Source organism: Monodon monoceros, unplaced genomic scaffold (genome assembly GCF_005190385.1).
Source record: "Monodon monoceros isolate NGI ecotype Baffin Bay Population unplaced genomic scaffold, NGI_Narwhal_1 Super_Scaffold_18, whole genome shotgun sequence".
In the NCBI taxonomy this organism is placed as follows: Eukaryota; Metazoa; Chordata; class Mammalia; order Artiodactyla; family Monodontidae; genus Monodon; species Monodon monoceros.
The window spans coordinates 73,169,487-73,193,367 of NW_021703774.1; the positions used below are offsets into that span (position 1 = coordinate 73,169,487).

General features: G+C 39.0%; 3 protein-coding genes and 1 pseudogene across 13 annotated transcripts in view; all 4 read left to right on the forward strand.

Annotated features, from left to right (window-relative positions):
• The window catches only part of ARNT (aryl hydrocarbon receptor nuclear translocator), a 64,362-nt gene extending 60,773 nt beyond the window's left edge, over window positions 1-3,589 (forward strand). For all 6 annotated transcript variants that reach the window (XM_029228854.1, XM_029228855.1, XM_029228856.1 and 3 more), the window contains 2 exons: window positions 357-523; window positions 1,292-3,589. In XM_029228854.1, coding sequence (XP_029084687.1) covers window positions 357-523; window positions 1,292-1,381 — 257 coding nt within the window. In that variant the 3' untranslated portion in view covers window positions 1,382-3,589. The remainder of the gene's footprint in view (window positions 1-356; window positions 524-1,291) is intronic.
• An 84-nt stretch (window positions 3,590-3,673) lies between these two features.
• Window positions 3,674-22,044, forward strand: CTSK (cathepsin K). 5 transcript variants are annotated; one of them, XM_029227911.1, is made up of 8 exons: window positions 3,674-4,825; window positions 6,426-6,549; window positions 7,033-7,155; window positions 7,241-7,393; window positions 8,874-9,092; window positions 12,453-12,618; window positions 12,883-12,988; window positions 14,892-15,691. In XM_029227911.1, the coding sequence occupies exons 2-8, from the start codon at window positions 6,427-6,429 to the stop codon at window positions 14,989-14,991; spliced, it is 990 nt and encodes a 329-aa protein (XP_029083744.1). In that variant the 5' UTR covers window positions 3,674-4,825; window position 6,426; the 3' UTR covers window positions 14,992-15,691. The 5 variants fall into 5 exon arrangements, with proteins under 5 accessions (XP_029083744.1, XP_029083741.1, XP_029083745.1 ...); XM_029227910.1 differs by lacking the exons at window positions 3,674-4,825; window positions 14,892-15,691 and adding an exon at window positions 21,294-22,044 and having other exon boundaries at window positions 5,253-6,549; XM_029227907.1 differs by lacking the exon at window positions 3,674-4,825 and having other exon boundaries at window positions 5,254-6,549; window positions 14,892-15,562.
• LOC114897890 lies at window positions 21,623-22,791 on the forward strand (annotated as a pseudogene).
• CTSS (cathepsin S) overlaps window positions 22,536-23,881 on the forward strand; it is a 39,973-nt gene continuing 38,627 nt past the window's right edge. For both annotated transcript variants that reach the window (XM_029227913.1, XM_029227914.1), the window contains exon 1: window positions 22,536-22,587. The gene's annotated coding sequence lies outside the window, so the exon portion shown is untranslated. The remainder of the gene's footprint in view (window positions 22,588-23,881) is intronic.

Sequence of the window (23,881 nt, forward strand, 5' to 3'; positions counted from 1 at the left end):
TCATGGCTGTACTGACCTAATTATAGGAAAATGCAAGGTGACAGTCCATTTGGAATATAAAACATACCCACATGAAAAAGACTTTAGCACATATAACAAAAAGCATGTAAAGTATTATAAATTTAATAATATGCAAGTATAGTGTGAATGAGCAAAGGACTCTCTGGAAAGGGTACCTAGAGAAGAAAAATGAATCTGAGACCAGGGTTTGAAATAGGAGAGGCATTGATTTGCAGAAAGAAGGGCAGAAAGTGTCTAGGTAAAATTAATGATTTGCATGTGATAATATGCTAGTTTCTCCTCTCTAGTGGAGTTAGCAGATTGAAGTTGTTTATTCTTCCTTGCTGTATTTTTAGCTCCTGAGACTGGACAGACTGCAGGACAATTCCAGACACGGACAGCAGAGGGTGTGGGTGTCTGGCCACAGTGGCAGGGCCAGCAGCCTCATCATCGTTCAAGTTCTAATGAGCAACATGTTCAACAGCCATCAGCACAGCAACCTGGCCAGCCAGAGGTCTTCCAGGTGAGAGGGTGAACAGACTTCAGAAAACCAGAAGCTGGGAGAGAGTCAGGGATGAGAGACAGAGAAGAAAGCATGCATGGATTCAGGTGTTTGATTGAGGTTAGTAAGAAGAGAAGAAAAGAGTCAAGACATATAGGAATAGATGTCATTAATTGAAAAGATTGTGAACTTAGTGTGCTGCACAGCCTTTAACCAGACCATCGTTAGTGATGTGAAGCACCATGTGAAGACATCAAAAAAAGTAATTTTGGCCCATTCACGGAGACCCATGTGCCCGCTTGATAGTACTTTAGGTATAAAAATACTGAATACAGCTCTAAAGGTCTATTTACATACATCCTGAGGGGACTGCAAGAGTCAGTGGAGTAATCTCAGGTGGGACAAAGGAGGAGCTTAGTTTAAAACACAGGTCGAAAGAAGGCAAAACAAGGTTTTGGTGGAAAACATAATAGGATAAGAGATATTCCATATGTATCCAGAGGGGGGTTTTATGAAATGTGACAAGCAGATTTTTCTCCTTTTGAAAATACTGAGGTCTAGAAAAGAGGGAAAATGTGGAACTGTAGGAGGAAGACAGAGAAGGAACTAGGAAAAAAGTTGTCATCTAAAGGAGTCAGTGTTGCTGGGAGTAAGGAAGGCTAAGAGAACTCAGCACAGCAGAAACTCTCTGGGGCCAGAGATGACAGTTCAGGGGAATGTTGGGAGGCAGCTTGATAAATGTAAAGGATCAAGGTGTGTGACCCAAACTTATTCTTTTTCACTTATTAGGAGATGCTGTCCATGCTGGGAGACCAGAGCAACAGTTACAACAATGAAGAATTTCCTGATCTAACTATGTTTCCCTCCTTTTCAGAATAGAACTATTGGGGTGAGGATAAGGGGTGGGGGAGAAAAAAAAGATCACCATTTGTTTTTAAAAAGCAAATCTTACTATAAACAGAATAAAAGTTCCTCTCCCTTCCCTTCCCTCACCCCTGCTGTATACCCCCTTTTCCTTCTGACCTTTCCCTTGTCTTCCTTGTTTCTCTCTGAGATAACATTTATAGAAGAAATGGAGTGAATCCTCAAGGCTTTGGGGACCCTTTGAAAAATTGAGACTGGATAAGGTTAAGAATGCCTTTCCTTATGTCTCCTGACCAGAAATTTTGTGCAGAGATGATTTGTGCTGGGTCAAGGGGCAGGTTAGAGAACCTGGCATCCACTATTTGTCTTGGATACTATGGCTTATTTCTGGAAAGAAATTCTCAATAAGGTGGAGGAGGGGAGAAATGTCCTCATGTTTGAGGACCATGAAGCATGGTAGGTATACATGGGGCTTTAGGAAGTGAGCATAGGCTCTTTCTGCTGCCTGTGAGCAATTCCTCTGGAAAGAAACATGAGTAAGGAAGTGTGAGAGAGAGAGAGAGAGAGAAAGAGTGTGTGTGTGTGTGTGTGTGTGTGTGTGTGCGTGCGCATGCATGCATGCATGCATGTGCACGTGTGTACATGAGCACGTGCACGTTTGTTTCTGTGTTTCTTTCTCCCTATTGGGGAGTTATGCAAAATTTGTCCCAGATTTTGTCTTTCTTTGTGTTTTTTAAACAGTCCTAAGGAGTTAACTCTTCCAGGTATTTTCCACTTAGTATTGCAGCCAAAGAGTATTTAAATAAATGTCTTTGCTGCACTTATATCTATGCCCAGCCAATAGGCAACTATAAGCAAATATATAAAAAGTCTTCTATTGAAATCGTTGGTTTCTCATCGAACACATATAGTGATAAAGATGGGTCATTCCTGCTTTTGGTGCTCTCACCTTATATGGAAGATCTGTAAACATTACAGAAGTAGGCTGGCAAGATAAACACTTTTAGAAACCCCCTACTTGGCCATAATGATAATGCTGCATTTTTCTGTCAGAATCACATATGATGTGTGTTCTGTAGAGGTTATATATGCATGGAAACTCAACTTCTTGGATTAGCAGTCCCAGTGAAAATCCTCACTGGTGGAGTTTAAACCAAATACCAAGCCTTCTTGCAAAGTAACCTCTTTCATCCCATTCTCAAAGTATCCAGTCTGCAAGAAACGGAGATTTAGGTCTCTTCTGGGCCTATAGTTCTTTCCTCTTTGCTCCCTTTCCAATCCTGAGATTGGATTTTGCTTTATAGTACAAGTGTAATAAATCCATGTGATAGATGGGACCTGGACTCCCATCCCAACAGGGTCACTCAGCAATTAACTATAGCCATATAAACGCGGATACAGGTTACTACTCTCACTCTTTCCCTTCCTCAGGTAACAGCCATGTGTATCGGCCTTTTTTTGTTTATTTGTTTGGCTCAGGCCAGTATCTTAAGTGCAAGATTGAATAAGGAGAAGACATACTAAGTGTAGCCATAGGGGACTGAGGAACATAGGTGGCCTTGGAGAGGCTGAAAGAATGTCATTAGGTTTCCCTCCCTTTTGTCTCCAATCTGGTGCCAGGTAGTGGAATGGAAAAGGAGACAGTTTATTTTTTTATTCTATGTGCACACATACAATATACATATATATTTATATCACAGTTTAAGAAACCAAAAAGTTGAGTTTCCAATGAAATCCTTGTTTTTTAATAATCAGCTGTTTTTAAATGTGATCAGGACTATAATATTGTACAGTTATTATAGGGCTTCTGGGGAAGGGGAGGGGCGGGAGAAGATGCTCTGGGGGTTTTGTTTCTGCTTTTCCTTCAGGGTTTTATTTTTGATTGTTTTTTTTTCCTTGTTGGCCATTTCTGTACTGCTGGCATCTGTGCTGAGCCTTACAGTGGCAAAAATAATGACATGTAGCAAAGATTTTAAAACAAAATATTTTTTCCTTTTGTAAACTTTCCTGTGTTGTGTGATCTTGATTGCGGCTTTATTATTCCTTCCCAGCTCATAAACAACAAACACCCACAACTAGTTGAATCCATAACTTGCGCTTCAAATATACAAACATAAAAGCACAGTATGTCTATAATTTCAGGAATCAGAAATCATAGGGCTCTGATCACTCAGCGTTCCTTGGTTGTCCTCCTGATCTTGACTCATTCTGAGTAAAATCATCAGAAACATCTGACCATGGGATGGGGGGTGGGGGATTGCCCAAGTCCTTGGGAGAGGGGGAAAGTTGGGACTTGAGACCAATAGGGCACTTCTGGATTTAAAGGTATTAAGAATGGGGAAATTTAAACTATTCAGGTCTAGACCTGGTTTCCCTCTAGGACAATGTGTTTCATTAGGAAATTTAAAAAACCCATAAGCATAAGCCTGTGTTCTTGAGGGTCTATGTGTGTAATCCAGCTAGAAACTGACTCTAGATCCCATGTGTTATCCTTTTTGTCCCCAGGACCCCTTTTCCTCTTCGCACACATCTGTTTATGGAAGAAAATGTTTGGGGTTGTGGTTTAGGGACTGAACTAGATTCTTATGATCTGTCACATGCCTGGATGTTGAGGGAAGCATTTGGTGAAGCTCATATGACTGGACCTGGATTGGGGATTTTAATAATTGAGACAGATAATGTTCATCATCCCACCATCTGAGAGTTGTAGCAACAAAGAAGTCACATGTGAATTTGTCAGTGCTTATGGCATTGATTCAAGTGCTGTCATAAATAACCAGGAATACTGTTTCTGGTTACTTTTAGAACTGGTTTCATCAGGACTTTTCTGGACGTATCCTTCCTCAGCAAAACCATGTTAGTCTGGGAAAGATATTCCCCTGCCTGGAAGAAATGACAACTTTTAGTCAACAAGTTTATAAAATACAAATGATTTTGGAGCCTGTGACTTCCCCTACATACTTTTTTCTAGCCTTTTGTGTTCATTTCCTCATCCCTCATGTGAGGATCAGACATATTGGAAAACTGAGGTTTCAAAGTTGGAGAGATGAATAATAACAGGAAAGGGACTGGAAAGTTGTAATCCCCCAGTGTAATAATATTTTGTCCACGAAAGAGAAGGTAAGCCGCAACTTGGATAATATGTATTGAGGTCTTTTTTTTGTCTGCTCTCAAAGGCAGGCAGCCACGTGAAACTAAATACCTAACTCTCTGCCCTGGCACACATGCTCCACATGCGCACACAGAAACGATGCAAATCTGCTGCCTCCTTCCCTCCTCCCTAATCCCCCTCTCTTAGCATTTCTATCTCCACTGCCCTCCCCATCCAAATTTTCCAGCCAACAGCTACAGTTGACTTCCGCAATCCTGGTGGAATAAATCCAGCACCCCTAGTCATCCGCCCACATTATCCACACTTCTCTGCTGAGACGAGCCCAGAGAACAGATCCCCATCAGCAGGTAACATTTTCAACTTCCTAGATCTTTTAGCTTCTCATTCCTTTCAGTTCTCCATTTTAAGGAATATTAGGAACGTAGTGACGTGGGGATCAAAATGAACTTTATAGACTTTGCAGACGAAAACAGTGATGCCCTTCTTAGGCCCTTCTTAGGTTATTTCCTGGCTAAGTAAAATTTGCCTGGAAATCTTTAGGACTCCTTTTACGGTTTGTGTGTATGTATACATGGTTATTAGTGAAAGCAAAGAATATAGGGCATCCTTTACCCATCCCTCAAGGAGTGACCTCTCAGGGTTGGTTTTTTTTTGCGGGGGGAGGTGCGGGGGTGGGTGGGCAGGTACCAAAAGGGTTAACTTACTAGCAGGGGGGAGGAGTGGTGCAGGGAGGTGGTAGCTCAGTAAGGTCTTCCTACTGTTTGAGACATCCCAAAGCCCTTAACACTCCAGATATTAAACGTCCTCCTGGACATTTTGCCAGTTTGCAAAGATTACACAAAAATGGACTATAAATTCAAAATTTATGCAAGCTGTGTGACTTGATGCAGACTAACTTGCTCTTAAAATGGAGGACATGAAATTAGCAAGACACTGCGAGAAGTGAATGAAGCTAGAGTAAACTTCTGAAAAGCTGTGTATCTAATAATCACAGAACATTGCTTTTCTGTCTTACATTCTTCTAACAAACTTTGGTTCTGAGGCTTTTTGTCCTGTGAGGCAGTCACAGAGGTTTTGTGGGCTTTTTGGTCAGAAAAAGAAAAACTTTCCTGCCCACAGCAGCTGGTTGAGATTAGGACAGTTTCCTGCCTGAGGAAGGAGCAGGAAGAGAAAGGAGGAAGAAATGCATAAGAAGACTGAGGAGACAGTAAGCATCTCATAGTTTGAGAATAGGAAATGCTGTCAGCTTTTCCCTTGTCCTCTCCTAGCAAGATCAGAAGTATCAGAATTTAGGCAAGGAACAATAGAATGCCTTGAAGAAATGATCAGGAAGCAAAACTTAGCTGAAAATCTCTCCTTTGTGTATTCTCCGACCCCACTCATCCCACCCTGCACTTACCTTGTCTATCTCCTCCAAGTCTACTGGGGACACTGGCGCAGACAGGTGTTGTCCCATCCTGATTGTCCATTTTCTATCCCATTGCTGGTTATCTGTGCAAGTGTATCTGTGTGTGTATGTGTGTGTGTGTGGGGGTGTGTGTGTGTGGAATCTCCCTAGGTCAAAATACTTGTAACCAGATGTATCAGCATCCCACCCAAACCCAGAACCCTCCTGACTATCACTGTTTTTATCATATGGAAGTCATCCTCAATCTCCGTCTACCTTCCTTGTAAAGCCTAGTTTTCCTCTGCCTCGTGGTCCAGAGGAAGGCGTTCTTAACTTCGGGTTCATGAACCCCCCAGAATTATTGTGTGTGCATTCATTTTTCTGGTAAGAGGGACTAAAGTGGGTTGAAAATTTTTATTAGCTTGTCGTGGGAGTCTATGAGTCCCAAAGGTTAAGAACCACCTGTCTGAGAATATGGTTCCAGCTATTTCCTCATCCCAAGCCAGGTTAGGAACCTCTGGGCAAATAGAAGAGTGTCCCCTAATTATCCCCTTCTCCAGGATGTGGGGGCTCAAGGTTCTACTACTGCTGCCTGTGGTGAGCCTTGCTCTGTACCCCGAGGAGATGCTGAACACCCAGTGGGAGCTATGGAAGAAGACCTACAGAAAACAGTATAACAGCAAGGTGCCTGGGAACCTGGAGGGGAACATGGTGGGAAGGTTGGAACCTGAGACATCTAATCCTAGCTTCCAGACTCCCTTCTTCAACCCCAATACTTTAACCACTACAACCAAGCAAACCTGCCCCTGGTCCCTAACTGTTAACATATACTTTCCATTACTACTCCTCAATTCACTCTCCATCAAGTCCTGTCCTTCCTTTTCTTCATAACTGTCTTATATTTCTCTTTTGGGAAGCCTTCTCAGATTAATGCTATTAATCCGTAAGCAATTATTTTCCTATATGTCTCTCCAGAGCTTGCATTCTATTATTTGTTTTATATATTTCTTTTGCATGCTCTTAATAATCCCATGGTCAGTTCCCCAACTAGATTGTAAACCCTCTATGACTGTAAATTTAATCTCTTCTAGAAACCTCCACAGTATTATGTAGATAACTTTGTACACAGGACACAGTCTATGCCAATACTGACTATGCTCTGTTTAGGTGGATGAAATCTCTCGGCGTTTAATTTGGGAAAAAAACCTGAAGCATATTTCCATCCATAATCTCGAGGCCTCTCTTGGTGTCCATACATATGAACTGGCCATGAACCATTTGGGGGATATGGTGAGTTGATCCTTAGCTCCTGGTCTACCTGCCCTGTTTGTCTTGGTTCCCTGCTTATGCCTGGCCTCTTTCTTCTTTGTCCCAGACCAGTGAAGAAGTGGTTCAGAAGATGACTGGACTCAAAATACCCGCCTCTCATTCCCGCAGTAATGACACCCTCTATATCCCAGACTGGGAAGGCAGCCCAGACTCTATTGATTATCGGAAGAAGGGATATGTTACTCCTGTCAAAAACCAGGTACCCTCCTTCCTCTTGGGTGTGGGTATGGAAACTGGCATGACCTCTCCCTTCTTCTGCTTCTTTGTTCTTAAGGTAGGAGGGCATCAGAAAAAGAGGGCAAAGAATTAAGTTACCTCTCCCCCTGCTAAGAGAATAAAGGCTATTCTGTTATTTAACTCATCATCTGTTTTTGTAGATTTAGGTTATTTCTGTTTTTTCTTTTCTACAAAGTGTTGCTGTAAGCACCTGTGTGCATATATTTTTGTGAATATATACAAATATTTATGCAAAACAAATCCCAAAATTGGAATCAGTAGGTCACAGAATCCTCTCCAAAAAAGTTTGTATGATCTTACATTCTTACCAGCATGAGAATGTAAGTTTTCCCACAACCTTAACAAGGCTGATTTTATCCACCAGATGAACACTTGATTTAACATTCATTCAACAAACACATTTTTTTCAGAACCTACCAGATATAGTGCTAGGCAGTAGAGATTCAAGATGACTAAGACATAACCTGTGTCCTCAAGAAATCCCCAGTTTTAAAAAATAGAACAGGAAAGAAAGAAAAATGTATAATCTAGCTGAAGAAACACTAATAATAATAGCCAGCACCTTTTGAGAGATTATTATTATTACACATAATAATTCATCCTTTACATGAATTAACTTTTTAAATTCTCATAATTCCATTAAGTATATTGTAATTTATCCACAATTTACACATAAAGAAAGTGAGGTACAGAGAGGTTTAGTAATTTACCCAAGGTTACACATCTAGTGCGTTGCAAAACCAGTACAGGTGGTCCCCAACTTCTGATGGTTCACCTTATGATTTTTTGACTTGATGATGGTGTGAAAGTGATAGGCATTCCATAGAAACTGTACTTCAAATTTTGAATTTTGATCTTTTCCCAGGCTAGGATATGTGGTACGAAACCTTTTCTTGATCTTGGCCTGTGGTAGAGAGCCGCTGCTCCCAGTCAGCCACATGATCACGAGGGTAAACAACCAATACACTTACAACCAGTCTGTTTTTCATTTTCAGTACAGTATTCAATAAATTACGTGAGATATGCAACACTTTATTATAAAATAGGCTTTGTGTTAGATAGTTTTACCCAACTGAAGGCTAACGTAAGTGTACTGAGCACATTTACGGTAGGCTAGGCTAAGTTTTGATGTTCAGTAGGTTAGGGGTATTAAATGCATTTTCAACTTACTATATTTTCAATTTATGATGGATTCATTGGAGGAAGAGCTGTATTCTGCTTTACTACAGCTAATGGTAACAATAGTAACAACAGTTATCAACAGCAACAATAGCAATAGAACACTGCAACAAAGGTTAAATGAAGGGAAATAGGAAGACTTCACAGCAAAGGGGACAGGTGCTGGAATTTATAAAACATATGGAATTTCATCAGGCAGGTAGAAGGAAGAAACAAAAAGTGTGAACAGCAATGACTGGTAGTTTCTCTGTTATGCCTCTCAGGGTCAGTGTGGTTCCTGTTGGGCTTTTAGCTCTGTGGGTGCCCTGGAGGGCCAACTCAAGAAGAAAACTGGCAAACTCTTAAATCTGAGTCCACAGAACCTGGTGGACTGTGTGTCTGAGAATGATGGCTGTGGAGGGGGCTACATGACCAATGCCTTCCAGTATGTGCAGAAGAACCGGGGCATTGACTCTGAAGATGCCTACCCGTATGTTGGACAGGTGAGACTGTTCCATGCAGTCATACAGCTCTGTAATGGCTCCTCCTTCCCCAGTATGACATTTTGTACTGGAAACAAGTCCAGAAATCTTGTTTTCTGTTACCCTATCCAGCCTTCTTGATGGGATAATTTCCCACAGAAGCCAAGAAGATTCCCACAGTCTGGGAGAATTTGGGGAGCTTAGGCTACCATGGTTCCTATCTGCCTTTCTGCCCTGAAGAAAAAACAGAGGACAGGTTATCCCATAGATCTCTGAGTCAGTCTCTGTAACTCTGCAAAATTCCTCCACTCCCATCACAAGTCTCCAGGCCCACCATGCTAATTTCATGAATCACTTGGCCTTATTTTGTATGATCTCAGTGTGGGTTTGGGGAACATTTAAGCAAATTATGTAAGTTAACATGCTAACATGTATAAAATGAGGGAAAAAGCAAGTTGCTTCATATTTATTGCAGTTTTAGAGATCAACTCACTTCCTCCTATAAGGTCCTTTAGTAATAGGAAGATCTTTCTTATCTAAAAGGAAGAAGATCTGAGGGCTTTTTATATACATGGGGTTGATAGATAATATAATATGGGGCCTTTGCAATAAGAGCCTTTGAAGCAGGGATAACAAGGCTGAGTAATACAAATGATGGCTACCATGTGCTAAGCCATGTACTTAGTACATGTTCTCATTTAATCGTCATAAAAGCCCTGTAAGGTACCCTTGTCCTCACTTTATAGGTGAGGACATTGACACTTAAGGAGATAAAATAGCATATTCAAACTCACACCTCTAGTTATGTAGCAGAGCCAAGATCTATCTATTGGATCTGTTTATCTGCTGCAAACATTCCCGGGCACGTCTTCTATGCACATGTACAAGAATTTCTTTACTAGAATATAATATCTAGTAACAGAATTGTCTGAGTCTTGGGGTATGTGCATCTTCCTCTTTACTGGATAATGTCAAATTATTTACCAAAGTGTTTGGAAAAATTTGTATTTCCCACCTGCACAGTATAAGAAATCCTATTGATTCATCTCTTCATTCGTATGCTTATCTGGCCATTTGCATTTCTTCTTCAGTGAATTGACTGTTTATATCTTTTCCCATCTTTAGGTTATGTTCTCCTTTTTACTGATTTTTAGGAATTTAAAAAAGATATTTGGATACTAATACTATGTGTGTTGTGAGTCTATTTTTCTTTTCATTCTCTTTATGATGTCTTTCAATCCAGAAAAGTTTTTAATTTTAGTGTAGAAAAATTATTAATTTTTTTCCTTTGCAATTTGTGCCTTTAAAAAATCCAGTAACAACGAGTTTTATTTTTTCGTGTTTAGTCATCTGAAATAGTATCTCCTGCAACAAAAATGCTCATTAATGTAAATGACTGAACAGATCCATTTTACTGGATACTCAGCAACCTACATAGTAATGTCATTTCAGCACATCATCGTGACATTGGCCACATCAAAGCTACTTCATTTCAAAAATGTCATGCCATTAGTATTCCATGTTATGGTTTTTTTTAGCTGTCAGGTAAATAAGTCAGAGAAGTTGGAGGTTGTATGTGGAAAGCTTTTTCTTTACTCTGTGTACAGTTCTTAGTCCATATCTGACCCTGGGGCTGCTGCCATAAGGCGCAGCACACTGAAGCTGTCCTAAAAGGTTAGCTTTTGAATTCTGAGTACATCAGGCCAGTCAGTGAGATAACCTGGGCGTGGTAAAATATTCTTTTTTAAACTGTCAAATATTCTCCTGACAACTTTTTGTTGTCACTTGACATCAAAAAAATTAAACAAATCCTAACAGTGTATACAAAAAAACAGATTCATGTTTATAACTTTTTTCATATTGATTAATCCAGGCAACCAATTTAAAGCGTTGTCTAACTATATTAAAAACATAACTTAAATATTATTAGAGCTAGTAGTTGATCACTTATCCACTGACAGCTTGCATCATTATTCAGTACTATATTAACCAGTTTGTTGAGAGACAGTTTAACTAATAACTCAGAAACTCTGAATAATTTAAAGGAAAATTACATAACATTTGAAACCCTATTTTGGAATAGAAGGAGGAATTGACTTATAATCTCTGTTCTCCTGCCCCCTCAAATGATCTCGTCAGCATTTTAGAGAAATGTGCAATGATTTTGGTCTCATAATCAATTAAAATGAAGAATTAGCCGTATAAAACATGTGTTCCATTTTTAACATTCTGAATCTTGGACAACTGTTCTCTTTTCTACTTTACAGTTTTTAAAAGCAGTTATTGTCCAAAACTGAAAGAACTTCTTATATGAACGTGTAAATGAATGGAAGGAGGTAACGAAAAACAAAATTTAAAAAAAGAAAAGATCTGATAGGGCAGCAGCCAGATAATACAGTAATTTAAGTTCACTCCAGCCATAATACAGGTTATTTTTAAAGTATCATCACGTGGTATACTTCCAAACCCATTCCCTAGATATTTTATTTTACTTGTAGATCTATGCAATTTTTGGCGCTAGGAGGCATCAAGGGTTTGGATCATAAGGCAGATAAAGGAATCTTGAGAAATTATTAAGACAGGAGACTACTGTAATCTTAGAATATCATGTCAACTGCTGCCATTATTGTTAATATTTAGACAATGTATTCTTGTAGATGCAACTTCAGGGTTTTGAAGGGGTAGTCTGTAGGAAAATGAACTGCCAAAAAGAATACACCACCTTGATGTGGGTTCCCGTTAGATTCCATAATTGTGGCTTGACAATGAAACATATCATCGTTAACTAGACCTGCAAAACATAACATAGCCTGGAAATTCACAAGCTAAATTGCTAAGTTCTTTATTAATTTGTTTTAGTGTCATGTTATGTGCTTTTATCTCATGAGAGCACAAGGGTCCAGCCAGAACTCTTTGCCTGTTATATGTGCATGGGGCCAAGGTCCTCCCTCTAGCTGGGCCTTGGCCTTGGCCTCCTCCCCACACAGCAGCTGCTGCCTCCCTGCCTGCTGAGGATCACACATGCTACATTGCTGGAAGATGATTTGTGCTTTTAAACAAATCTTATTTCAGAAATCTTTCTCTACCCTGAGGTAGAAATAAAAAATATTCTCTTTTTTAAGTTTTACACTGTTTCCTTTCACATTTATGTTTTAAAACCACCTGGAGCTGATTTTTGTGTACGGTACAAGGTAGCCACTTTTCATATTCTTTTTTTTATAGTTTCTAAAATGGTGAGGAGAGAACAGACCCTTTCTAGAGACTCTAGTCTGCTGCCCCTGTTAGTGCACTGACATCACCCAAAATATTGGCAGAATTCCTCACTCACTGATTCACTGCCTGTTGCTTAGTCCTAGTCCTATTTCAACCTGTTTTTTCCAGGATGAAAGTTGTATGTACAACCCAACAGGCAAGGCAGCTAAGTGCAGAGGGTACAGAGAGATCCCTGAGGGAAATGAAAAAGCCCTGAAGAGGGCAGTGGCCCGAGTGGGACCCGTCTCTGTGGCCATTGATGCAAGCCTGACCTCCTTCCAGTTTTACAGAAAAGGTAAGGCACTGTTCCTACGGAGCACAATCAACCTTCTCTTATGACGTGGGCTGGGCAGCTTCTCGAAGGGTACTGAGCATTTTCAGTACTTGTTTCCATAAAGACTGAGTCTGCCAGGGAGAAACAGCTGCCACAGCACAGAGCATCTCTTTTGTAAGCCCTCCTGACTGGGATGGGATTCTACAGAGGGTTTCCTAGAGTGGGAGACCTCACAGGGCGACCCTTGGATTGCAGAAAGCTTCACCTTGATAGTTTGTTTCCTAGGTGTGTATTACGATGAAAACTGCAATAGTGATAATCTGAACCATGCAGTTTTGGCAGTGGGATACGGGATCCAGAAGGGAAACAAGCACTGGATAATTAAAAACAGGTAATGATGGGAACACTACATGTCATCCTCTTAACACTCACCCTCAACTCCAACTTCCCAATATTCCTTTCTTTCTCTTAAATCAAGAGAAAGTTTTCTCAGATGTTTCAATTCTACCTTCCCAATCAGAGGCTATTAATTCTAACATTTAATGCCCAGACAAGAGTACTAAAGGTATGTGTTGGGCAGCTGCTATATGTTCAAGGTACTTAGTCACATACACAAACACATGAGCAGATGTCTGTCTTCAGTGATCTCATTGCCCCCTAAGAAAGACAGACCTAGCTAAATGAGAACATAAAGTAGCACCAAGAACCAGCAGGAGCTTTGGAATTGTATTTTTTTCTTTCTTTTCTCTCTAATGTGATTGATTTTTTTAGAGAGGTTTCCATCATCAGTCTGTCTATAAGCACTAGGGTACAGTATAAACAAAGTAAAAGTTTAGTATCCTCTTGTGCAGCTTTTTGCCCTTCCAGATACACTTAGGATAGACATATATAAGAACTGGCCAAAGATTTTGAAGTCTGTGAAGAGAAATGCTTTTCAGAAAGTGGATATGAGCAACAACAACAAAAATTAGTGTTTCCCTCTCTATTATTGGGAACAAATAAAACTACACGTTATTAGTAGTTGGCTCCCCATTTCTCTTTAGCCCCTTGTGACTTTGTAGGGGCGCAGATTTAGGATAGTTATTCTTTTTCTTTCCTCATTGGTCAACACCAGCCTAGCAGTAGCCCTGATTAAATTTTCTGTCCTTGGTGCCCTCCAAAGAGCAGGGGTCCTAGACTCTGGGGAGTGCACAGGCCAATGCAGTAGTATAACCAAGTTGGATTTGCTGCCTGGAGGGCTGGCAGGATAGAATGTAAGGCTGGGAGTTGCTTCAAATCTGAAGCAACTTTTTATATCACAGTCCCAGTTAAGAGTGAACCTGAGCACCTTTCTAAGAGGATGTTCCTTCTCCCACAGCTTCTGTCTTGTGTTCTCCCTTTCTCGACTCCCAGCGCAAGCACTTACCCTTTCCTTTCTTGATCAAGTGCCAAGAGAGCTGGGAAGAATAAAGGACACACCTAGGCAGGACCAGGATCATTGGGGACCCCTGGAGAAGGGAACAGCGGTAGGGTAAAGGTCTTAAGTAAAATGTACTGGGTAACTGGTGAATTTTCTGGTTGGGGAAAAAGGACAAAAAACTCATGAAAACAATTTAGGAAGATGTATAGACCAATCTTCCCTCTCTCTGTCTCTGTCTCTGTCTTTGTCTACATGTATCTAATCTTCCAGTCTCTCCACTTGACTCCTTAGCAATCTCATCAATTCTCATAGTTTCTTTCATTTCTTCTATGAAACCAAGATCACCAGCTTCAGCCTCTCTTGCCTCTTTCTTATGCTCTAGACTCACGTTTTCAAGATTAGTCTTCATAAAACACAAGTTGAATGATTTTACTCTCCCAATCAGAAAACTTCAGTGTCTCCTCTACTACCATGGGCCAGAGAGTCAAACTCTTTAGCCTGGCAATAAAGATCACTCAACCTGATCTCCCACTACACCCTGTCAAGCACCCTGTTTTTCAGCTACATGATCCTAACACATGTCCCATGCTTTCCTGCCTCTATTACTCATTTCATACTCCCCTGCTGGCTTCCATTTCCACAGGTCCAAATTCTATCTGCCTTTGGGCTCAGCTCAAATGCCACCTTTTTCTTAAGCCCTTTTTGATCCCCTTGGTCAGAAGCAATTTCTCCTATAGCACTATGCCTCCATTTCTTGACTTTAAACTGTTTAAAGGTAAAAACTGTCTTATTCATTTTTGTAAAACATCAGTACCTATACTCAGGTACAATACTCAGTAAATGTTTTATTGAATAAACTGAGGGTACTAAGTATTTTCCTTGCTTGGTCCTACAGCTGGGGAGAAAACTGGGGGAACAAAGGCTATATCCTCATGGCCCGGAATAAGAACAACGCTTGTGGCATTGCCAACCTGGCCAGCTTCCCCAAGATGTGACTTCAGCCAGGCAACCCCATCCTGCTCTTCCATTCCTTCCACAATGGTGCAACATACTGATATACCTTGGAAGGGAATTGGTGTGCCTTTCTTGAAGAAGATGTAATGATACAGAGATTGTTCAGTTTCCATGTTTGTTTGTGCTTCAAGTGACACTCCTACTACTTTTCTTCTCTCCACCCAAGGTCTTTATTTTTTCATTAGAAATAGGAAATTTCCCTAACAGGTATGCATTCTTAGGCTAAGAGATGTGACCACAGCCTGCCCTGACTGTGTTGTCCTGGGGCCAATGCTGAGTAAATAGAGGCTAGAGATCTTCAGCTAGGCTAGATTCTCATTCACAGGGACTAGTTAGCTTTAACCACTGTAGAGGACTAAGGTGACCTGACTTCTCAGTCTCCATATTTACTTCTATATCTTCAAGGTAGAAATTCCACCCCATTAATAAATCTATTCATAAATCTTTGGTACAAGGTTACATGATACAACAAATGTGTTTTGTTTTTCCTTTTTGCATTTATAAAGTAAACTGTATTTATCGCTTATCTCTTATTTAATAAATAGCTATTTAGTAAATGTTCCTTTTGTGTCAGATACCATGCTAGGTGCTGGAGACAAAAAGATGAACAAAACATATTCCTTATATGTGATGTGCTCACAATTTGGAGATTCTGCTGCATAAACAATTTGTCCTAATTCATTTATTTGTTCATTCCTTCAACATTTTTATTATTTTTTAATAGATCTTTATTGGAGTATAATTGCTTCACAATACTGTGTTAGTTTCTGTTGTACAACAAAGTGAATCAGCCATATGCATACATATGTCCCCATATGCCCTCCCTCTTGAGCCTCCCTCCCACCCTCCCTATCCCACCCCTCTAGGCCGTTGCAAAGCACCGAGCTGATCTCCCTGTGCTATGCTGCTGCTTCCCACTAGCTAACTGTTTTACATTTGGTAGTGTATATATGTAGATGCTACTCTCACTTCGCCCCAGCTTCCCCCTCTCCCGCTGTGTCCTCAAGTCCATTCTCTATGTCTACGTTTTTATACCTGCCCTGCAGGTTCATCAGTGAAATGAACATTTTTTTTTTTTTTTAGATTCCATATATATGTGTTAGCATATGGTATTTGTTTTTCTCTTTCTGACTTCACTCTGTCTGACAGACTCTAGGTCCATCCACCTCACTACAAATAACCCAATTTCATTTCTTTCTATGGCTGAGTAATATTCCATTGTATATATGTGCCACTTCTTCTTTATCCATTCATCTGTTGATGGACATTTACAACCAACATTTTGAAAGTGCTTACTCAGTATTAAGAATTGTACTAAGAGACTGGTTCAAGATGGTGGAGTAGAAGGATGTGTGCTCACTCCCTCTTGCGAGAGCACCGGAATCACAACTAATTGCTGAACAATCATCGACAGGAAGACAGTGGAACTCACCAAAAAAGATACCCCACATCCAAAGACAAAGGAGAAACCACAATGAGATGGTATCAAGAGCTGCAATGGGGTCTAAAGATTCTTCTCAACCACTCCTGTTCCTTTTCCCATTACCCTTCAGAAGCACTGACCCCCAGTAATTGTCTTGCACTTCTAATTCCCTCTTGGTGTCTGCTTCTTGGAGGACCTGAACAGACATAGCCTATAAATAACAGAAGACTAGTATCTAGAACATATATGTAAAAACAAACAAACTACAGATTGATGAGATAAAAACAAATAATAGAAAATTAGGCAAAAGACACAAACAGGCAATCCACAGAAGAAATGTAAAAAGCCAATGAATACAGGAAAAGATGCCTGATCTCATAGAGAAAGCCAGGGCGTTGCAACGAAAACCCAAAGCAGCTAAACAAACAAATAAATAAATATATTTAAAAAAAAAAAAGATGAAGTACTTACCCATCTTTAGAGACTTTCCCACATGTGCATAAGGAGACACACAGAAGAATACATTGCAGAATTATTTGAAAGAGGAAAAGAACCTAGAACAATCTAAATATACAGCAAGAGAAAAATGGATGAATATATTGTGAAACAGATATGCTACGGAATATCATACAGCTGTGAAAACAAATAAGCCACAGCAAAAATTTCCACGTGGAATGGAAGTGAAAAACTGACTTTTGGCTGTGAAAAGTCCTAATAATGTATACTTTATTTATCTTGAAAAGTTAAAAAAAAAGAAGTAAAAAAAACCAAAAAGACTTGTTTATCCTCTAGTCTACAGGAAGCAAGTTGACAAGTACTTTTGATGTGATTCGTCTTGGCCACACTAGCTGCTGAAGGAGACTAATTATGATTCTGTAAATCTTTCATCTATTAAAAACAGACAAGTGTAAAAAAAAAGAATTATACTAAGTTTCAGGGATTAAATGGATATAAAAATATTTCAGTATTTAATTCTATCTGTATGGGGACCAGATTAAGTGACACATGAACCTATGTCTTGAAAAATATCTTAAGGCCCTTTCTGAGGTTCTGGAACCTAAAATTTTGCTATCACCAAAAGAGGAGCTTGAAACTCTTTATAGTGATTCCCAAGCAGTATCAATTCTAAAAGAACTTAGCTGGCTAATAATAAATCAGCACAACTAGTTTTGCCATTTTTCACAGAATGTTTATTGAGCATCTGTTATTACCACTAGAAAGAGTTCACATTTATTGAATGCTTACCATGTGTCAGGCGCTACTTTATTTCTTGCTGTGCAAAAATTATTTATTTTTGTGTGTCAGTATTTATTACCATGTGGTAAGCAGTGTATTTAAAGCTACCAGGATGAAACAAATTAGTAAGACATGGCCCTGACTTCTATGAATGTTATAGACTAGTGACAGGCATATAAACAACTGATATCAATATTATTAATAATATCAACCATAATAAAATAAATATGAATTATGGAAGCTCAGGAATGAGTCATTCTTAATCGATTTTAGATGTGGTTTCATTGAAAACAGCTTTGAAAAATCTCAGTGAGCAGAGAAGACTAGGGATTGGGGTGGATGAGGGATTGGAGAGATTTGGGTTGGGGGTGAGGAGTAGGGTTAGAGGAGGGAGGGCGGCATATCAGGCTGAAGGTTCTGGGTGAACAAAGGCACCGAGAAAGCTGTGTGTATGAATAGTAAGAGCTGCAGTGGCTCTAAATATAGGGTGCACACTCATATACATGGTAGAGCTGAGGACAGAAAGTAGGTTGGAGGTGAGCCCTGGAAGGCCTTGAAATCCTCTCATGTCCCTAGAAGTTCATATTTTATTTTATAGACACTCAGGCATTTAGTGGGCATCAAATATTTTTTAGTAGGAGAAAGACACTATCAGATCTATATTTTAGCAGTATTCCTCTGGCAGTGGTGTAAAGAACAAATAACAGATGAAGAACAAAATGGAGATGCAAGAAATTGGAAAATCAACATTTAGGAGACACTGCACATACTCTATTTCTTCCAAAGAAAGAATACTTAATGGAAGAATGACTCCTGAACTTTTTTGAAGCTTGGGTATGGGTTTGGCAGATTGGGAGATGTAAAATGGCATTCAGACACAAAGAGCAGTATACTGAAATGTATAGGCATGAGAGACCACATTCGATAATCTGCAAGTAGTTTTTGTTGAGCTTTGTAAAGACCAAAGACAAGCTTGAGAGATGTCTGACTTCCAACTAGGCAAATTTACACATTTCTATTATTTTGATTTCTTTTTTTTTGTCTTTCTGCCTAAAGAACATCCCTTAGAACTTCCTTTTGTATGGATATGTGGGCAACAAATTTATTTCATTCCTGTATGTATTTGGGTTTATTTCTAGATTTTCTATTCTGGTACATCAATATGTATATCTATCCTTGGCCAGTATCACACATTTATAATGTTTTAATATCTAGTCAGGTTAGTCTTCCCCTTATTACTCTCTTTTTTTAGATTTTTTCCTGAAGATTCTTGCTTTTTATTTTTTCCATGTGATCTATTGAATTAGCTTGTCAAGTTGTCTAAAATTCTGCTGGTATTTTTATTTGGATGACATTAAATTTATATCTCTAATTAGGGAAAATTGACCTCTTTATACTATTGAACCTTCCTATCTAAGAATAAGAGGTGCCTTTATATTTTGTCAAGTATTCTTTTGTGCCCTTCTTATAGATATTGCCCATTTCTTGCTAACCTCTTTTCTAGGGAGTTTATCTTTTATTATTTTTGCAGTTTAAATGGGGTCTTTTCCAATATAATTTTTAATTGGATGTATATTTGAAAGCTATTGATTTCTATTATATTAGTTTTTATACTCAGCTACCTTACCTTGAATTCCCTTTTGGTTTATACATTTTTCAGTTGATTCTTTTGATTTTTTTTTTTTGAGTATGTAAGCATATCATCCACAGAGGTAAATTTTACCTTTTTCTTTCTCATTTTTACCTCTAATTTCTTTCTTGTCTGTTTGCATTATGTAATATCTCCAAAATGATGCCAAGTGATAGAATTGATAGGTCTTGACTTAGAAATATGATTATTTTTATAGATGCATGAAATTCCCTTATAAAAATGTATATAATTTATTTAATTAAACTCCAGTAAATGAATATCTATATTCTTTCCAGTGTTCTCAGTTACAAATTATACTGTAATTAATGATTGATATTTTGACACAAAGAAGTTTTAAAATTACTATAAATCAAATCTGTTATTACATATTTTTTATTTCTTTCATAATAACAACATTAGCTAACATTTATTGAGCTTAACTATGCAGCCCATACTGTGTTAAATGCTTTACATATCCTTATTATTGCCATTTTACAGATATCGAATAGCTTCCCCAAGGTAACCTAGCTAGTAAGAGGCTGAGCCAGGAAGCAGACCAGGTCTTTTTTATTTCTCTCTCTCCTTTTATATATTTTATTATTTATTTTTATTTTTAACTTGGTTATAGAATATTTTAAACATACATATGAAAGGTGAGAGAGAGTAGTAGAGTGAAGCGCCATGTACCCATCATCCAGTGTTAACAATTATCAACATTCTCCAGTCTTGTTTCATCTATCCCGCCTCATTTTTTTCCAGTATTTTAAAGCAAATCCCAGATACTACTTTACTCATATAATGAGGGATTATGTGTAATCCCTCATTATACATCTCTGAGTCAGAAATTTTTTAATATAACCACCATGCCATTAGCACATCCAACAAAATTAATAATTATTTCTCAATATCATTTAATATTTAGTCCATTTAAAAGCCTCTCCAATTGTTTAAGGTGTCTTTTTACTGTTCATTTACTCAAATTAGTATCCAAACAGTTTTACACACTCATTTAGTTGTTAAGTCTACTGTATTCTTTGACAGTCACCTCCTCACCCTACACTCCCCCCCAGACACACATACTTTTTTTTCCCTTGTAATTGATTTTATGGAGAAGCCAGGTCATTTGTCCAGTAGACTCTCTCATGCTCTGGATTTGGCCGATTGCTTGCTCTTTCTGAATCCAAGGTCCTAGTGCTCTTAGCTACCACAATATACTCTATTTCTCATTATCCTTCATAGATGTTGTGAGGAGTAAATGAAAACTTACAAGTGACAGCCCAGTAACTTTTTTAAATTTAATTTTATTTGTTTAGTTTTGGCTGCTTTTGGTCTTCCTTGCTGCGCGTGGGCTTTCTCTAGTTGTGGTGTGCGGGCTTCTCATTGCAGTGGCTTCTCTTGTTGCAGAGCATGGGCTCTAGGCACACGGGCTTCAGTAGTTGTGGCATGCGGGCTCAGTAGTTGTGGCTTTTAGGCTCTAGAGCGCAGGCTCAGTAGTTGTGGCGTACGGGCTTACTTGCTCTGCATCACGTGGGATCTTCCCGGACCAGAGATTGAACCCGTGTCCCCTGCACTGGCAGGCGGATTCTTAAGCACTGCACCACCAGGGAAGTCCAGCCCATTAACTTTTAGTGGCACAGGTATTATAATACTCCTGGGCAATTTTATTTTTTTACACTACATATCCTTTTTGCTGAACCTTTAGGCTCTAATGCCATTGAAAAGCCTTTATGAGTCAATGACAGCCTTCATAATACTTACAAACTAAGTTTGTTGTCCACGGACTTCAAGAATCTAATTCTTCACCTCTGGACACTTATAGCCTAAGGTCTTCTTTCCTGTGTCGACTTAAAGAAAAACACACAAGGTAAAAGTTGTGAGTTAAGTTAAGCAGTAAAGAGGCTATTAAGTCATTTATATAGGGCAGTTCTTCGGGGTCTTTGTCTTCCTTCTGGCCAATCATCTTGCTTTTGTCCTCCCTGGCTTATTTGTTTCAGGACCCTCCCCCTAGGTGCGCACATACCTCTCAGCCTAGATGGATCTCGATGAAAAGGCATCTGGGAGAAGCAAGACTCATTATGGCCTGGCGTTGTCCCCGGACTTTTGACCCGCCAAGGAGCCTTTCTGCGCATGTATAGTGTCTCCCTTGCCCCAACGAGAGGGGGGGATGCTGAGACTCTTGATCCTTTACTCAAACGAGGTTTTGCCCCTCTTTGTTAGTGCCATGACTGTTATCTTAAGGTGTCTGCAAGAGACAAAGCCTGGCTATTTACCCTGTTTCTGTTGTTACTTCCATTTTGGAGGGCAAACAGGAGGCTGATTGTAAATGCCTAACCTGGAGCCCACCTACCTCCTGTCTCAGGAAATGCAAACCGGAGGCTAGTTGTGAGTGTCCGACCTGAAGCTCGTCTTTTTCTCGCCCCAAGAAATATAAATAGGCGGCCAGTTGTAAATGTCTAACCTGGAGCCCATCTATCTCCTGCCTCATGGGGATGTAATGTACAGGATAACAACTATAGTTAATAATACTGTATTGCATATTTGGAAGTTGCTAAGAAAGTAGATCTTAAAAGTTTTCATCACTAGAAAAAAAATTATGTAACTGTGTATGGTGATGGATGTGAACTAGATTTATTGTGGTGATAATTTTGCAATCCATACAGATGTTGAATCATTACGTTGTACACCTGAAACTAATGTAATGTTGTATGTCAATTATACCTCAATAAAAAAAAAAGAAAAAAAGAAGTGCAAAACTTATACTCTGAAAACTACAAAACACTGTTGGAAAGAAATTCAGAAGACCTAAAAAAATGGAAAGACATTGCATGTTCATGGACTACAAGATAATATTAAGATGTCAATATTCCACCAAATTGATTGATCTATAGGTTCAAAACAGATTCAGAGAATTATTCGACCAACTGATGTACCAGATCAAGGTCTTCCTTGTGATCTTTTGTGGTCTGATGCCAATAAAGGTGTCTTAGGCTGGGGTGAAAATGACAGAGGTGTGTTCTTCACATTTGGTGCAGAAGTGGTTGCAAAATTTCTCCATAAGCATGATTTAGATCTTACATGTAGAGCCCATTTGGTGGTTGAAGATGGATATGAATTTTTTGCAAAGAGGCAGTTGGTCACTCTGTTTTCTGCACCCAATTATTGTGGAGAGTTTGACGATGCGGGTGCCATGATGAGTGTGGTTGAAACACTAATGTGTTCTTTTCAGATTTTAAAGCCTGCAGAGAAGAAGAAGCCAGATGCCACGAGAACCCGTAACACCTCCAAGAGGTATGATCACAAAGCAAGCAAAGAAATAGATGTCATTTTGACACTCTTTGTTGGGACTTATAACATACAGTATATAACCTTCATTTTTAAAACTGTAATGTGTGTTGGTCAGCTTGCTCAAATAGTGTTTGTGGCCCTGCCCCCTTCCATTTTTGACTTAATAAATGGTATTTGCTGGTTATAATAGCAAATGACTCTCCACTCCCAAGGAAAAATGTTTTGTTTTGTTTAGTTCTCTGTTCCTTTTGCAAACAACTTTAATGAAGATGTTAAAGCTGTACACCCCGGGACAGTTTATCCTGTCTAAGGGGTGAGTGTACAACTGATCTTTTTTTAATTCAGTACAGCCCATGAATAATGTAAATGCTCATTTTCTTTAGGATATAAAGAGAGCCCTAGGGTGCCCAGTCTGTTCCTGTTACTGTCATAAAATGCATACTATTGGATAAAAAAAAAATCCTAGCTGGCTTCTTTGTAGAAATTGACATGCTGACCCTAAAATTCATATGAACATTAAAGGGATCCAGAATAGCCAAAACAATCTTGAAAAGGAATAGAATTGAAAGAATAAAGTTCTTGAAAAAGAATATACGTCCCAATTTCAAAACTTACTACAAACCAACAGTAGTAACCAAGACCATGTATTACTGGCATAAGGATAGATTTATAGATCAATGGAATAGAATTAAGAATACAGAAATAAACTCTTTTATTTATGTTCAGTTGAGTTTCAACAAGGGTGCCAAGACCATTTGACAGGGAAAGGAATAGTCTTTTCAACAAATGGCGCTGGGACAACTGGCTGACACCATGTAAAAGAATGAAGTTGGAATGGTACCTCACACCATATATAAAAATTAATTCAAAATGGTTTAAAAAAACTAAATATAAGAGCTAAAACTATAAAACTCTTAGGAAAAAACATAGGGTCTTCCTGACCTTGTCTTAGACATGACACCACAAGTACAAGCAACAACAAAATAAATTGGACTTCATCAAAATTTAGAACTTTTGTGCATTAAAGTGTCTCAAGTGAGACACTTAAGGTGACTCAAGAGAGTCAAAAGACAACCCACAAAATAAGAGAAAATGTCTGCAAATCATATATCTGATTTTAAAAGTAATATCCAGAATATATAAAGAGCTACAACTCAAAAAACCCAATGCAAAAATGGGCAAAGGATTTGAACAGACTTTTCTCCAAAGATGGACAAATAGTCAATAAGCACGTGAAACTATGCTCATCACTAGCCTTTAGAGAAATGCAAATCAAAACCACGATGAGATATTACTT